At 38.2% G+C, this 17,739-nt stretch overlaps 1 protein-coding gene across 6 annotated transcripts in view; it reads right to left on the reverse strand.

Annotated features, from left to right (window-relative positions):
* Positions 1–5,872: 5,872 nt before the first annotated feature.
* LOC128224014 (band 7 protein AGAP004871-like) overlaps positions 5,873–17,739 on the reverse strand; it is a 43,495-nt gene continuing 31,628 nt past the window's right edge. For all 6 annotated transcript variants that reach the window (XM_052933595.1, XM_052933596.1, XM_052933598.1 and 3 more), the window contains exons 2-8: positions 16,478–16,584; positions 14,878–14,950; positions 13,901–13,983; positions 9,579–9,782; positions 8,768–8,823; positions 6,859–6,937; positions 5,873–6,509 (exon numbers count right to left, since the gene is read on the reverse strand). In XM_052933595.1, coding sequence (XP_052789555.1) covers positions 6,276–6,509; positions 6,859–6,937; positions 8,768–8,823; positions 9,579–9,782; positions 13,901–13,983; positions 14,878–14,950; positions 16,478–16,584 — 836 coding nt within the window. In that variant the 3' untranslated portion in view covers positions 5,873–6,275. The remainder of the gene's footprint in view (positions 6,510–6,858; positions 6,938–8,767; positions 8,824–9,578; positions 9,783–13,900; positions 13,984–14,877; positions 14,951–16,477; positions 16,585–17,739) is intronic.

Here is a 17,739-nt window from a genome sequence, read left to right on the forward strand (position 1 = left end):
TATATATATATATATATATATATATATATATATATATATATATATATATATATATATATATATATTAATGCTTGCTTTTTATCTGATAATTTACTAATTGTTTACACATTAAAAACTACGAAATAAAGTAAGCCACGCGTCCGCGCCAATTTTTGTGTAAAATAAAGATGTCAAAAGAAAAGGCTACACCTGGAAACTCAACAGTTACACTAGGATGAGTTATATGATGTTTTCAAAATGTTTTATTGGTTGTCGGATTCATTATTTAAAGACCTAGTTTAAGGAATGTTTGGCATGATAATCCCCTGCTGTGAATCTCCTGCTTCTTGCACTGGACAGATTTTAGTGTCTTCGAGTAAACTGAATCTATTAATTGATGGAATTATTTATTTTAGGTAAACTTTTAAACTAGACGTTTGGAATTCATGTAATATACATGGTCTTGAAATATAATATAATTCGTTACTAAATAAAGCCCATGCTTTGTATTCACTATTAAATAAATATAAATCACTACAACTTGCTGTTAATTAACGGATACACTAGCGGATCTTGGGAGGGGGGGGGCAAAATCTTCCTACTTTACTTTTTATCGTAGAAAAAAGTAATAACATACGCTCAAAATGCACCATTTCGGACAGGATTTTTTTTATATTTTCTTCGGGGAGTACCCACAAATCCCTCTGCTATCATTTTGAACTATTTAAATTCCGGTTCTGAGGTAGGGGCAAATGCCTCTAAATCGGGCCCCCTCTTATGTCAATTCATGGAACCGCCCCTGGTATATGTGTAAGATGGCAGGATAAAACAGCATTGTTGGAGTCTTTAAATTGTGTCATACGAATTTAGTTGAAGCAGCATACATGTTTTATGTCACATCTTGCTTTTATGATGTAGATGTAAATGTATTCTGTTTAGCTATAATGTTCACTTATTGGATATTTATCTGTTGAACTTTTCTTTGCATGGCAATGTTAGCATATATTTTGATGTGTTCATGGTGTTAATTGCATACGTTTGCTGATATTGAAATCACAATGAAACGTGATATTTTTCTTAACTATGGTTATGTAATGTATTTTATGGTGTTGTTCACTGCGTTGTATTCACTTTCACAATTTATTAAATTATTAATATTATTTGATTTCAAACAAACACCATGGAATGCTTTTGTTGATTTGCCGTATATTTGCAATTATTTGTCATGAAAGTAATAAAACAATAACATTTCTGTTATATTTACATTTCTGCATCTTTTTTTCAAATTAAACACAGAATTCTTCATAAGAACGATTGTTTTCGATATTTATTCATCCTTTTCGGTAAGTTAAATATTGTTTTAATTGTGGTGCATCTTATTTGGGAGTAAGAGTGTATCTTTTAAGTATGATTCGGAAAGAAATTTCTTGACTGAGGTTATGTAATGTATGTCACTTGCATACTAATCGGTACAATAACAAGGTGCCGTGTAAATTTTAGTTTATTAGGATAGAAGACCACGTGATGTTTATCTACAGTCAGGTGATCATGCATGTGAACGAGAAAACGGACTTTTTTCAATTCTGAAATGTCAGAGGAAAAGCACAAATGATGTTTCAGTATCTTATCAATAGTCCGCCTAGTCTGGTTCCCTGCTTACTGATATTCCATACAGTACGATAGTGTTAGGGGAAGGAACTCCAGACTATAGTCCGCCAACAACCGACCTCAACATTCAATCGCCCATAAAGTTACATCACTCTGCATAATAATGCCACTGGCAAAACAATCGACCAGAAAATCTACATGTGATGTAAAAATCTTACTCCACCCGCAAATGCTGGAAACCGTGCAGCATTCAACGATAGTTAAATTCCATTTCTTAGGTGAATGACACATCTCACTTACAACAGAAATGAATGATCTCTTTGCCAACACTATCAACGTGACTTGAATACATTTAACATGTTTGTACATAAAAACTCGTGATTTTGAACCATGACCAGTGTACTGTACTCTGTGACTTGCGGAATAATTGTTACATCATCAGATACTGTTTGGTGACTGATCGATGTTTATGAACTTTTAAAAGCTTTTTTATGTTTTAAATTAATATAAACGTATTCAAATGCAATGATTTTGACTATAAGCGTATTGGAAAAAGTTGCACAGTTTTGAGAACTATTTTGGGGGCGATTTAAACATGGATACCGAGTGTGCTGACGTCAACAGAAATGTTGTTCTCCTTTTTCTAAAAGGTTCTTGATAATTTTAAGGTTATTTAAAGAGTTTTTATAATCAAAGTCAGAGGATATATAGAATACTAGGTTTAATCGTCTTTATTGGTATTGTCGTGGGCCCGTGTTCACTGTCACCATGAGTCTATATTGGTATTGTCGTGGGCCCATGTTCACTGTCACCATGAGTCTATACTGGTATTCTCGTGGGCCCATGTTCACTGTCACCATGAGTCTATACTGGTATTGTCGTGGGCCCATGTTCACTGTCACCATGAGTCTATATTGGTATTGTCGTGGGCCCGTGTTCACTGTCACCATGAGTCTATACTGGTATTGTCGTGGGCCCGTGTTCACTGTCACCATGAGTCTATACTGGTATTGTCGTGGGCCCATGTTCACTGTCACCATGAGTCTATACTGGTATTGTCGTGGGCCCGTGTTCACTGTCACCATGAGTCTATACTGGTATTGTCGTGGGCCCGTGTTCACTGTCACCATGAGTCTATATTGGTATTGTCGTGGGCCCGTGTTCACTGTCACCATGAGTCTATATTGGTATTGTCGTGGGCCCGTGTTCACTGTCACCATGAGTCTATATTGGTATTGTCGTGGGCCCGTGTTCACTGTCACCATGAGTCTATATTGGTATTGTCGCGGGCCCGTGTTCACTGTCACCATGAGTCTATATTGGTATTGTCGTGGGCCCATGTTCACTGTCACCATGAGTCTTTATTGGTATTGTCGCTGGCCCATGTTCACTGTCACCATGAGTCTATATTGGTATGGTCGTGGGCCCGTGTTCACTGTCACCATGAGTCTATATTGGTATGGTCGTGGGCCCATGTTCACTGTCACCATGAGTCTATATTGGTATTGTCGTGTCTATATTGGTATTGTCGTGGGCCCGTGTTCACTGTCACCATGAGTCTATATTGGTATTGTCGTGGGCCCTTGTTCACTGTCACCATGAGTCTATATTGGTATTGTCGTGGGCCCATGTTCACTGTCACCATGAGTCTATATTGGTATGGTCGTGGGAACGTGTTCACCGTCACCATGAGTCTATATTGGTATTGTCGTGGGCCCGTGTTCACTGTCACCATGAGTCTATATTGGTATTGTCGTGGACCCGTGTTCACTGTCACCATGAGTCTATATTGGTATTGTCGTGGGCCCGTGTTCACTATCACCATGAGTCTATATTGGTATTGTCGTGACCCCTTGTTCACTGTCACCATGAGTCTATATTGGTATTGTCGCGGGCCCGTGTTCACTGTCACCATGAGTCTATATTGGTATTGTCGTGGGCCCGTGTTCACTGTCACCATGAGTCTATATTGGTATTGTCGTGGGCCCGTGTTCACTGTCACCATGAGTCTATATTGGTATTGTCGTGGGCCCGTGTTCACTGTCACCATGAGTCTATATTGGTATGGTCGTGGGAACGTGTTCACTGTCACCATGTGTCTATATTGGTATTGTCGTGGGCCCGTGTTCACTGTCACCATGAGTCTATATTGGTATTGTCGTGGACCCGTGTTCACTGTCACCATGAGTCTATATTGGTATTGTCGTGGGCCCGTGTTCACTATCACCATGAGTCTATATTGGTATTGTCGTGACCCCGTGTTCACTGTCACCATGAGTCTATATTGGTATTGTCGTGGGCCCGTGTTCACTGTCACCATGAGTCTATATCGGTATTGTCGTGGGCCCATGTTAACTGTCACCATGAGTCTATATTGGTATTGTCGTGGACCCATGTTCACTATCACCATGTGTCTATATTGGTATTGTCGTGGGCCCGTGTTCACTATCACCATGAGTCTATATTGGTATTGTCGTGGAACCGTGTTCACAGTCACCATGAGTCTATATTGGTATTGTCGTGGGCCCATGTTCACTGTCACCATGAGTCTATATTGGTATTGTCGTGACCCCGTGTTCACTGTCACCATGAGTCTATATTGGTATTGTCCTCACTATAAACATGAGTCTATATTGGTATTGTCGTGGGCCCATGTTCACTGTCACCATGAGTCTATATTGGTATTGTCGTGGGCCCATGTTCACTATCACCATGAGTCTATATTGGTATTGTCGTGGGCCCATGTTCACTGTCACCATGAGTCTATATTGGTATTGTCGTGGGCCCGTGTTCACTGTCACCATGAGTCTATATTGGTATGGTCGTGGGCCCGTGTTCACTGTCATCATGAGTCTATATTGGTATTGTCGTGGGCCCGTGTTCACTGTCACCATGAGTCTATATTGGTATTGTCGTGGGCCCGTGTTCACTGTCACCATGAGTCTGTATTGGTATTGTCGTGGGCTCATGTTCACTGTCACCATGAGTCTATACTGGTATTGTCGTGGGCCCGTGTTCACTGTCACCATGAGTCTATATTGGTATGGTCGTGGGCCCATGTTCACTGTCACCATGAGTCTATATTGGTATTGTCGTGGGCCCGTGTTCACGGTCACCATGAGTCTATATTGGTATTGTCGTGGGCCCATGTTCACTGTCACCATGAGTCTATATTGGTATTGTCGTGGGCCCATGTTCACTGTCACCATGAGTCTATATTGGGATTGTCGTGGGCCCGTGTTCACTATCACCATGAGTCTATATTGGTATTGTCGCGGGCCCATGTTCACTGTCACCATGTGTCTATATTGGTATTGTCGTGACCCCGTGTTCACTGTCACCATGTGTCTATATTGGTATTGTCGTGGGCCCATGTTCACTGTCACCATGAGTCTATATTGGTATTGTCGTGGGCCCGTTTTCACAGTCGTCATAAGTCTTTATTGGCATTGTCACCCAGAAATAGCATTTTTTTCAATTTGAATTATTTTAAACCTTTCCTATTGACAAAGCGTGAACAAATAAACGTTAAACTAGTCATATGTTACGTTAAGGACAATTAAATATTCGCTGATGCTGTAATATATCACTAGAAGATATACAGTTCGAGTGTTGCGTCGTAGCTCACTTAATATATATTCTTGCCCCAACTACTTTAGTTCTGACTCACATTATATAAAACCTGAATATATTGTAAAAGGAAAATTCATTTCCGGGTGAATAGATTATCATTTATAGGTCAGTGTGTATATACCACGTGATAAAATTACGTCATATATGGTACTTCGGAAGGCAACATTTTGCTTAAAATGAAAACTGATGAATTGAAATTACTACGCGATCTACTTGCAGCGAAGTTTAATGTAAAGATTTCTGACATTGTACCGTCAATATACGTCCGATGTTGTTTTCGACGGAAAATGGCCGAGGAGTTCCGTATGCATGCATTAGCTTACCGTGACATTTGCTGCTGATATATTTGAATGTGCACATGCATAAACACGGTATGCCTAATCTCTCTCCAATTGTGGGGTAACCTTTAAGCATTTTTTAGCACAATCACACACTTTGTGGGAAAGGCATGGCCATTGGTACTATTCGGTACATATTTATACATTATGTCTATGTAATGGCGCAGAAAAGGAGACCTAATCAATAATTTCTTTGCTAAACTATTCAAACGGCATAATGGTACACAGATTGACGGCAAACATTGATCGGACTTAAATTGATTTTACTTAGTATCTTTGGTCAAAAGTAAGATGAAAAAATGTAAAAAGAGTACTGGAATGCACATTTATTTTTATTCCAATAACTATGACGAAGGAAACCGACCCTACAACATACATGCATGGTTTATGTATAAAACATCGACTCTGCAACATAGTTACAATGATAAAAAACAACAAAACTGCATTTGCATTTGTTCTTCAGAAAGCATTCCGGTCCGTATTTGAATCGTTTAACGTCATAAACGTAACCTATCTGTATGTTAACAAAGATCATTTCACGCAAGAAAGCTTTCACAAATTCGTTAAGTTGTATTAATACTGCAGCTGTAATTGTATTGCACTCAAAGAATAATCATTTTTAACCCACGAAACATCTGCTAAGTCTTACTTAAAACTCATTAAACGTGTTTACCATGGGTTCTGACAGTTCCACGAACATTGTTTAAATATAAGTGTTTAGAAAATATTTGTGTTTTGCTCTGGAGGGCCAGGCGGTAACTGCTTTTTAGAGGTGAAAGCTGAAAGGAGGTCAATTGGAAGCGGGAAAATGATTGTGGAATTCTTCTCCGCCGAGATCGAACTAAGTGTCTGCAGATATCTGAGCTGTAACGCGGCTGATGACGTAGCCATGACGTCAGCCGCCTCTTTTAACGCTCTCGAGGCCTTCTGCTCGCCCTCCGCTGCTATTACCTGCAAACAACATAGTAGAAAAGTAATAAACGTCAACAATCAGAAGACCTTAAGTAATTCATACATTATTTCGTTACTTTTTAGTCTTCCGTCTCGAAGGATGTACACATGCGGTCATAAAGGTGAACAATCACTAAATTAACCACCATAACAAGTATAGCAGAAAACATCGAGGCCCGATCAAAGATTTGAAAGCATAATACGGTACGCCAAAGTAGAAGTATATTATTTATAGACGCTCGCAAAATATAAAAACAATACACTACGCGAAATGAGCCGTCAGTTACGTGGACGTCAAAGGGTTGGAAATGTGCTAAGTATAAGCAAACTATATGATGCTTCCACTGACCTTAGCCCGAGCCTCACGTGTGGCCTCTGCCTCCGCCGCCATGGCCCTTTGTAGCTGCACGGGTAACCGGACGTCCTTACTGGAATGTAAAATAAATTATTGACATGAACTCCATTCCACAGTACGATACCAATTACCCGCATAACATATCTATATTATCGCTGTTATTGGTATATATCACGCCTCAAACATAAATAACGCAACGCCATTGGTCCAGGACTGGTCATGCGGTGACCCCATATTTTTCCATATTGGGTCATCAAATTTATATCGTACCAAAATGGCGTATATTTTCCGATTCCGATTAATATTGAATGAAACATTGAAACATGTAAACAGGTTGTCGAGGCTAGTAGGTCACCCGATATGGGGTGCAAGCGAAGGTGATCGGGTCATCTACTAACCTCTTATAATATTTAGAAAGATGGAATATAGGGCGTTTTTGTTGATAGCAAACTAGTTTTAGTTCTGGTTTAATGGTTTCAGCAGTTTCAAAACCTGTTTAGATAGTTTTGCTTGAAGTAACAAATGCGTGGTTTTCTGTACAGTTTTTAACAACATGGCAGAGCTACTGCATGTAGCCATCATTTCTTATTATGATTATTACCTTTTTTATTTAGCTCATTTGCCTATTGTAAGGTATTGTTATAAGTAAAATGTGTTTCAACAAACGTGGTTGATCACTTTCCGCCATGTAGTTTTCAAAGTAAACTAGTTTTCGGATGGAACGAACCCATGAAACCGCCTCCGGCAGGGGTTTCGATAGTTTCAAAAACCGGTTTCGGTTTCGTTAAAAAGCGATTACACTGGTTTTGGTTTGGTTATTTGAAACTGTTACAACAAATTCACAGTTCGTGAAACCGATATAAAACCGAAACCAGTTTAGTACCAACAAAAACGCTGATTTCTAAATATTTACGCTAAAAAAGGCTCATTCCAAGACAAAAAATAAAAAAAGTTGTCAAAACAGTTAATGTGAGAGTGCAGCTTTAAAGCGATGAACTTGGCGTTTCCCTTCAGTGTCCGTTGTATTATTGAAAAGATGTCGCCGCCTTCAGGATATAGATACGAATATGCCATGTCTTAAACGTTCAAAACAGTAACGCGAACATTTGTCTAAGGCAAACTATTGTAATTCTTCAGACGTTTTGTTAGCTGTGTTGAGTAATTACTGGTCTGCTATTTTAAAGCCTTCTGACTTAAGTCTTTCAGTGTCTTATGCTAGATCTGGCCGACAAGGTTTCCGTAATACTCCATGATAAATACCTTGGGTAAAATAACTGACTATATTTCGTTTCAATGAAGACATAAGGCAGGGGAGATAACTGTCCTTCCAACGAATTCACATGCTTGTTACAATTAAATACTCTTCATTGAATAACTATGTAGTGTTAGTTGTTACCATAGGTGAGTGGTCTACGTAGCAGTTCTAAAATTGTAGATAGCAATTTCGGCTATCGTCAGATTATTTCTTCACTGTCTGTGCATATCTCCACATCGGTTTCTTGCGAAATAAAATAAAAGCCTCATTGATATTCATGATTTCGAGAGTTTCTTAGCCAAATCGCCTACGGAACACAATGCAGCAAAGCGCAATAATATATCACGGATATCCGACGATACATTTATGCACCAGTCAATTGTAGCCACGCCCCCCCCCCCCAGGTCGGGGAATAGCGGGGACTTTGACAGATGGTAAAATCCCCGCCAAATGCCCCCGCACCCCAGGGACCCTTGGTAAGGCCCATTCCCCGCTATATTTAAAGCGAAGACAAAACCACCGCACTCACCCGGCACTGCGGGGCCACCTGAAAGGTAAAAACACAGCCCATTTTCCCGGCTATCTCCGGTATACCCGCGTACCTTGGGGGCCGTTGTTACAATTGACTGGTGCATTAAAGGTACTTACATTTCCACCCTCTCCACTTTTATGCCCCATCTGTCCGTGGCTTCATCTAATGTCGACTGAAACAGAAATTAATTTACATCATTGACGTCAGCTGGCTTTAATATCCAGAATAACATTGCATCCTATGGTCGTATTTGTATTAAAAACATGTTTTGTATTATTTTCATAATAAAAAGAAGAACAGTTCTATACAGCACTGGTTTAGCCAATGACATTCTCCTGGTGTAGCAGGAACACTAGAGCTGTATTTCTAATAAATATGTTTCATCTTCCTCACAAACTAAGTGTGTTATTTTGTAGTTAAAACTAAACGGACCATAGCCCATATCTAACCCATTCTACTTTAAAAGTAAACACAATTATAGAGAAGCACTGGAAATTATAGTCTGACTTCCGATCTTTTCAGACAGAAGTATATTATGTGTTTTGTAAATTTTGCATCTATCTATGTTTTTCATTGATCAGAATAAATATCTTTAAACTAAAACTACAGCCAATACCATACTATGTCGTTTCTTTCACTGTTGTTTTCTACCTAAAAATCAAGATACTTCATTTATAACAACATTTAAATTGTAAAAAATATAAACTGAAATTCGACGAAATATACAATATGCGTATCAATTCATCAATACACTTTAAATACTGAGCTAGACTGGTTCCATATTTGAACGTCTTTCGGTTTGACACGGCCGGGGTTTGAACCCCCGACCTTCCACTCCAAAAACGAACGCTCGACCACTTAGCTATCGGGGCGATCTTAAAAAGAAAACAAAAACGGACGAGCTGAAAGCCTGATATTTTACAGTACCTGCATTCCCTGACTTATGCTTTCACGGTCAGAGAGTATCTCCGCCATACTCTTGGTTCCCAGGATGTTGCGTAGCGTGGTCTGGGCCAGCAGGCGGGTGGAGTGGTGCGCGTTTTCAACGTTGGCTACAGACACAGTGGGATTGGAGACTCGGTAATATACCACCGCGTCCACCGACACCGTCACGGAGTCTTTGGTCAGGACCTGCAGTACAATGAATAAATACAGTCGAAACTCGCTATGTCGAAATCCGTTATCTCGATATTTTGGTTATATCGAACTTTTGTTCGAATGTTTCGGGTTAAGTTCTACGGTTGTATCGAAGTTTTTTTCCGAGGTCACAACGACTTCGTTATAGCGAGTTTTGACTGTATATATACATACACTGTTATATTCCAATTCCAATTCAAGTGATGAAAATTATATATAATATTATACCGGAAAAATGAAACTATAAAGGGTTATTTCTTCTTAGCGTCCACCTATACCGTCACGTAATACTTGGGCAGAACTTGCAATATGACATTTACATGTCGATGATGTTATATATATGTACAGGAAATTATAATAGTCCGTATAGCCATCTAATATTTTGAAAACGTCAAAAACAACGGCTTCGTCAAACCAGATGAGATCAGCCTCGTATCCGGGGGAACTTATACTGCTAGCTCCACCGAAACGCCATTAGTCTCTCTAAATTGCCCCATAAGACATTTCAAAGACAGGGAATCAGTCTAAACGCAAACACCGTCTGTCTTCTTCACTTTTGCCAGCAATCAGTTCGCCAAATTAGGATGTAAGGCAAATCCGATGAGAAAATCTATAGTTGTTATGGTTCCGCTACGCCATAGGCACGTATTACTCCAGATAGAAACTGTTTTCTTTGAGATTGCGTAATGGAAAATACAGTAGCCCAAAACCAACTGTGATTTTGTGGTACGCCAAAGACATATTGTTTTAGTCAAACAGGTGGATTACAGAACAAGAGATATATACAAATCAAAGTATTTATGATACATGCCTTGCGTGCGGATTTTGATAGCTGTACTTGAATACAATACAACACTTAAAATCTATAATCTCTATTTTCTCCTAATAGAAAAACACAATTTATAAGCATGCATCGTGTTATGTGAAAGTAAAGTAGGCAGTCATAAGTGACATGTACACAAACATAAGTAACAAAGGCTTTCGAAACAAGATTTTTATATCGTGTCTATGTACAAGGTCAGAGACCACTAAATAAAATCCTATATATTCTGTAGTCAATTGACCAATTTGCATGCAAGATAAAAATGCTTTTCACTGCTTCACGAACCAAACAACATATATGGGGGATAGTTTCACTTGTTTAATAAACCTTAAACAACGTAAGAAAAAAGTCACGTTTCTCCTAAAAAAATAAAATTGGTTGAACGTAACCACCGTGTATTCGGTAAAATGACAATATCCGGTGTACGAGGACAAACAATGCGGTGAAAATGTAAACAGTAAAAAAGTAGATCAAGTAGATCCAGCATGTTCAACCTGTTTTTAAAAGTACGAACCATTTAGTTTCAGATCCTATAAATATGAGAGGTAGCTAATGGTCAGTGATGGTAAAACTATGTCTTTGATTCACTGTCATGCGTCAATTAAAAGAAATAAGGCAATTTAACAATGAGTAGGCACTTCCGAATTAGTGTAGTTTGCCCTGAGCAGGCACTATGAATAATTGTTGTTTGCCCTACAAACACGCAAAAGGGAAATGTATACGAAAGGGTCAATAAATGATTGCAAAGCTTATATTGCAGCATTACAGCATCTAACAGAGTATAAACTCTACTAATGTACAACATATTGCAAATATCATATTTGCGATACCAGTTTTGGAAACGTATCAAGTCTCTAACAGCTAATAAGATTTTTATTTGTTTTCAATCGTATCATGCGAGGAATTTTTAACAGTTCATTTCCATAGTAAAGAATTTGGGAAAGTCCTGTCTGGAGAAGATTTCGACAGTGCTTTTAGGTTATATTTATTGGAAATGGATTCAATATCTTGAACGAAGCCGGCTGCAGCCTTGGGGAACGTTGGAAATGACAAACTTCTATTTATGAAGACGTTTGATATGTCAAAAATTCAGACAGACGATACAACTGGCACGAAATAAATTATGTTCCGCTTATCAATGTGGTGGTATATTATTGGGAACATCGCAAGGGTGCGGCGAACAATATCCGTTCTTGTGTATTTCGATTTTGATTGCAGATATATCCGTTCTGGTGTAGTTCGGTTCTGAGTGTAGCAATATCCGTTCTGGTGAATTACGGGGCTGATTGTTCGACTTTTGTTCAATATCTCCAAAGGAAGAAATTGCGTGTACGAAGAGAGTTGGCCTTCAAAAAGCGCTCTCGGTACGACAATTCGTATATTCGTACTTGTCAAGGGTTGAAGTAAGTTTCCCCGCCTTTCTGAGACTATTGTACAATATAACCAGGGTGAGGAATCACGGGACTTTAAAGGGGCTCACATGGGTCACCACGGGCCACAAGCGATGTAATCAAATTGAATAAATTAACAAACAAACGTTAATTTCTAAATAACTTTTTTCGACAGAAAAGATATGAAAGTATTTCTAAGCCTTCAAAATACGATGCTATTTTCTGCTTCTGCTGTTTTACACTTGTGAACTATTTTATAATCACACAGAATCACGGCATCATTTTTCTGATATCAAATGCAAGGAATACTAGTTTAAAGTATCAAACATGTTGTCAAGTGTCAAAGGTATTTTAGTTGTAGATCTTACGATACTCGGCAACAATGATAGAAATGTACGTGTAGAAACTTGCGATCAATGTTCTTTCGATTATTTTTACAGTTAACGTCCAAAAAGGGATTAAGCCAGAAAATTACGACCTTAGGCCTTCCGACCTTTATTAAAAGTGTCCCATGAACCTCACACTTTTAGCAAAGAAAACACATGTTTAAGCCATGCTGGCGTTCGTTTAAAGACAAATGCTGTAAAACAAATATATTCTTTTTCAATGTCCTCAACTTCTCAACGACTAGAAGATGATCTTTGTAAGCTTTTAGCTTCCGATCAAATTTTTAAATAATTAAAATGGAATATATGCTATCATATGTATATTTTCATGAAATAAATATGTTGAAACCAACAACCAGATTCAGATATCACCTGTAAATGAACGAGTCGTGGCAAATCTTTAAATAATCCTAAGATCAATTATGATTTTAATTATTATTTGATGCTTTTTGTACTTATACAGTTACTGACAATTGGCCCAGCATAGTTTGTACAAGGAAAAGGCAATCTTACATCCTGCTTAGAAAGCCTGACAATTCAATTTGTGGGGCAATTTCTCATGAAATGGGATTCGTAATATAAGATGGAACACAGTTCCAATATTTATGGAGTTTTATATACGATATAGCCCTTGATTATAGACCTCTTACCATTTCTTAATTTTGATGCGTTTCCAATTAACGGATGGGAACTTCTTTGTTCCTATATAATGAACTCTACCATATTCCTATTCTGGTTAAATATCAGAGTTAATGGCCAATGTCATAAACGTTTCAAGTAACAGAGAAAAACATATTTTAACAGTAGAAGCAGTAACAACGTATTTTTTTGGAAATATCCTATGCATGTTATACACAATTTTTGAGGTTATGTCACAATTTTTGAGGTTATATCACCATTTTTGAGGTTATGTGGATACAAACTCAAAATTAATAAACATTAATAAATAAAATTCATTAAAATTAACAGCGTTTTTGCCCTTCGAAAATCTGGTTATTTTCATTTTTTTCTGGCATTAAAATGTTATTAAGTTTCAAAGGTCCTCAAATAAAAGAAAATATTAATCTACTGATAAAACAAGCCAATCAAACGTAATAAAAGAACAACCTGGTCAGTTGGATGTGTTTGATTTCACAAATATTATATGGTCACGATGAATTACCCGCATTAGAGCTACTATGAGAAACAAGGTGAACAGTTCCATGTTTCAGATTAGTTTAAACATTATACATTTTACAACGATATTGAAGAAATTATGATATCTTATACTAAGTCACGCTCGTTGGCATGATGTTGCGCGAGAGTGTGATCGTATGTTGTGAGGGAAACCGGATTGCCCGGAGAAAACCCACTTGTCCGGCTTGGTGACCACTTACCAAACTCACATGCGCCAAGGCCGGGAACCGAACCCGGGTCGCCTTGGTGAGAAGCGAGTGCGCTAACCACTGCGCTTACCGGACAAACGTGTTTCATATTCCATGTTTAAGATTGAGTTACATGGGTGTTACTTACCTCTTGTGGAGGGACATCGAAGGACACCGTCCTCAGATCTATCTTCGTGTAGCTCTCTATACAGGGAATGATGAAGAAGATCCCTGAAACAGTCCCATTACAAAGGAGTATACATACGAGGTTTACAAAATATTAAGAACACAGGAGGAACGATGTTGAGATGGGATCTCTATTTGTTTTCAGTTAAGGGCCTTCAACAGTGGTTATTGGTTAAATCCTTATTTCTATAAACATGTCATTAGGTTCGGGTTACCCGACCCTACCTAAGGATGTACTTGTTACTCCTAATGTTTCTCAAAACTAATAAAACATGATATTTTGTAACATTTAAATTTTTGGCCTTCCTAACCCACTTTAGCACTGTGGAAGGCCCTTAATGTATTGACATTTTATACACAACAGAATGTCCGCCACTATGTTTAGATAAATACTGTACAACACTCAACGAAGGAAACGGATTCCAACGTAATATGCACGTTTGTCATAGATTTATAACTTCCAAAACAGGAACCAGATTCCATCATCATTTTTATTTTTTTAGAAACTGATTAATTACATATTATGCACCATTCAATTGTAACCACGCCCCCCCCCCCCCCCAGGTCCGGGGAATAGCGGGGACTTTGACTTTCGGTCCAGCCAAGCCCGGGTAAAATTCCTGCTCTGCGGAGACGAACTGCTGGTAAAATCCCCGCCAAATGCCCCCGCACCCCCAGGGATCCTAGGTAAGGCCCATTCCCCGCTACTTTTGACGCACGTACCCGGCCCTACGGGGCACCTGGGTGGTAGAAACACGGCAATTTCCCCGGCTATCCCCGGTATACCCCCAGAACTGGGGGGGGGGACGTGGTTACAATTGACTGGTGCATAACAATGTGGTTTTCCTATATTTAGAGACATTTACCTGCCAAAATATAAGGCTTACATCAATTTATACAAACTATAATTTATTAATCCAACTTCTCGATCGTATTAACCTGGTCCCTTTGCCCCTCCTAAGGGAAGTCGTCCCAGTCTGAATATAACCGCTCGCTCGTACTCTTGGACCACCTGGAAAAGTACAGGGTCATAATCAATTATAGCCCAGGGGCCGTATTCATAAAGAATCTTAAGTCATTTTCTAACTTAAGTCGATTTCTAAAAGCTTTCATAGTCAAATGAAAATAAATGTATAAGTGTTTTTAACATTAAAGTGTGTGTTTTTCAATAAGGTCAATGGAAATAAATTTTGGAAATTATTAGGTTTTTTTTTTATTTCATATGACTAAAGAGATTATTAAATTAGGAAAGTGACTGAAGTTAGGAAATGACTTAAGAAGTTTTATGAATACCGCCCCAGGATTAACGTAAAGGGTTTAAGGCGTTACTTAATTAATCTTTAATCTGTATAAAGATCACTATTGGCAATACATCGAAATAATACCCCCCCCCCCGACCCTACTTACGAAATAGGCGTCGACCCTACTGTTTTAATAACAGTGGGTAAAACATAATTTAAAGTGTCTTTTAATATGTAGTTTAAAACCTTTAAGGGTTCATACAGAAGATTACATTAACACCATTCTCCAATGATGAAAATAACGTTCTTATATAAAGCCTTATAAAAGAAATAAAAAAGCCTACCTACCCCACCTGTTTTTGAAAAGGATGAAACCCTAACCAAACCATTTTTTGGCCTGGCTTGAGTTTAATTCACACACATATGTAGCAAAATGGTGAGACTAACACACTAAGATTATTTCAATTTACGACTGTACTCGACTACGACCTTTATTCAAACGGCCCACAGAGTCTGAGTTTCAGTTTAAGAACACAAAAGTGCAAAAACTATTTTAAAACTGTTGCGACAAGAGCATAGAAGATTTCATTTGTGAGCATGTTCATATTAACAGGTTCTATCATTCAGCACCAGTATTGTATCAAAAAATATGATAAAAACTATTATCACTATTTTTTTAAAAAGCGTATTTCTGAATCTAAGTCACAAACTCAAATTCAAGACCTTATTGAATATTGCCTCAATTCCGTTTCTTACTTAAAATAAAAAAAAAAAATATATTTTAGGAATGAATTGCGGCGATGATGTCATTATCGGGGTATGAACGCAATTGGGCTTGTCAAAGTGTGTGGAGTCCGATGGATATCCGTCCTTCATTAATCAGCTTAACGTTGTTAAATAAATTAAATAAATGTGGTGGGTAATCGCTAGGACAATCTCAATGATATGATATGTGATATTATTTACAGGGAGTAGCACATATGTACTACTTGATGGCAGAGAAGCCTTTAGGAATCTGTAAAAAAACTACACGATAAAAAGTGATGACCATGATTCCTTTTATTGTTAACATACATGTACAAGTATATGCAAACATGGCTACAATATCATATACAGTCGAACCCCGTTGGCTCGAACTCCCAGGGACCGGCAAAAATACTTCGAGCGTCCCAAAATTCGAGCCAAGCGGTATTGTTAGCCTTCAGTATAAAGAAATCGGTCCTCCAAATCAAGTTCGAGCAAACGAGGAATTCGAGCCAAGCGAGTTCGAGCCAACGGGTTTCCACTGTATTATTTACCTTTATACAGAATACCAGAGAGAAGGGCAGGGTAACGACAATGAGAAGTATGGAGAAGGCGTGCAGCAGCCACGCACAGAAGCCTGTTCCATCTGTGTTGTCGTCCGCTGGAATATAGAATTAATAGATGAAAATATAGTTGAACCCGAGTTGGCTCGAACTCACAGGAACCCGCGAAAATACCTCGAACCTCAGAAAATTTGAGCCAAGCGAGAATGCTAACCTTTAGTATAAGTAAAACGGTCCTTAACATCCAGTTTGAGCTAACGCGGAAATCGAGCCAAGCGAGGTCGAGCCAACGGGTTCGACTGTATATAATGCTGTTTTAAATATCAATATCTTAAGATGTGAGCTTTTACTACCTCCGTGTTTTCGCTGTTGTCTCTTTTGTTGCAATTCAACTGATCATTTGGAAGAATAACAACTTGTATTTATCATCATTGGTGATAGTGCCATTTTCTAAGGTATACGGTATTTTCCAGAAATCGTTTATGTACGATGCACTCATACTTATGGGTGGAGCGATACAAATATGAACGTATAGCATATACTTTATGGTTAAGCGCATATGTAATAAGTGCATCCATGTGTTTTTAATGTATATATTGGTGCATACATAATTAAATTATGAAATTAAGGATGCATCCTTATCTGTATGGAAGAATGTATCGGTGATTTCATATTTGTTTACATAAAAAATATGTTACAAACAGATAAAAAATAATGTTCAATTATGAATCATGGCATTCGGTAAAATCACTAGTTTCTATTCTCGTATGTATGGATCGGTTTGTCAGAATAAGTGACTTTTTGGTAGTTTTCGAAAACAGATATGGATGAATCCATAATTTCTTGAAATAACTACAGCTGCACCCATATATGGGAGCACATATATGTATTATTTGCTTATCTATTTATTTGTTATGTTTTATTGTTGCTGTCTTTTGATTGCTCGCGATGAAAATAGCGTGGTTTTTAAGAACGGTGAACCAAAAAACCCACAAAATAATGACTATGAAAACACTGCAAATACACGGCAAATACTTTTGTTTGCCTCATGTCAAAATTAAACAGTTGCAAATAAATATGCGATCAAACGAACAGCGGTCACGCTGTCACGCAGATAGTTTAATCCAACGAGAATGCAGTTTCTTTAGCACAAATGTGCAGAGTTGTATTGATTATTCTATTAAAGTGACACTCTTATTCAAAATCAATACATACACATGTATAACAAACATCAATTTTGACTACTAAATAAT

Source organism: Mya arenaria, chromosome 17 (assembly GCF_026914265.1).
Source record: "Mya arenaria isolate MELC-2E11 chromosome 17, ASM2691426v1".
NCBI classification, from domain to species: Eukaryota; Metazoa; Mollusca; class Bivalvia; order Myida; family Myidae; genus Mya; species Mya arenaria.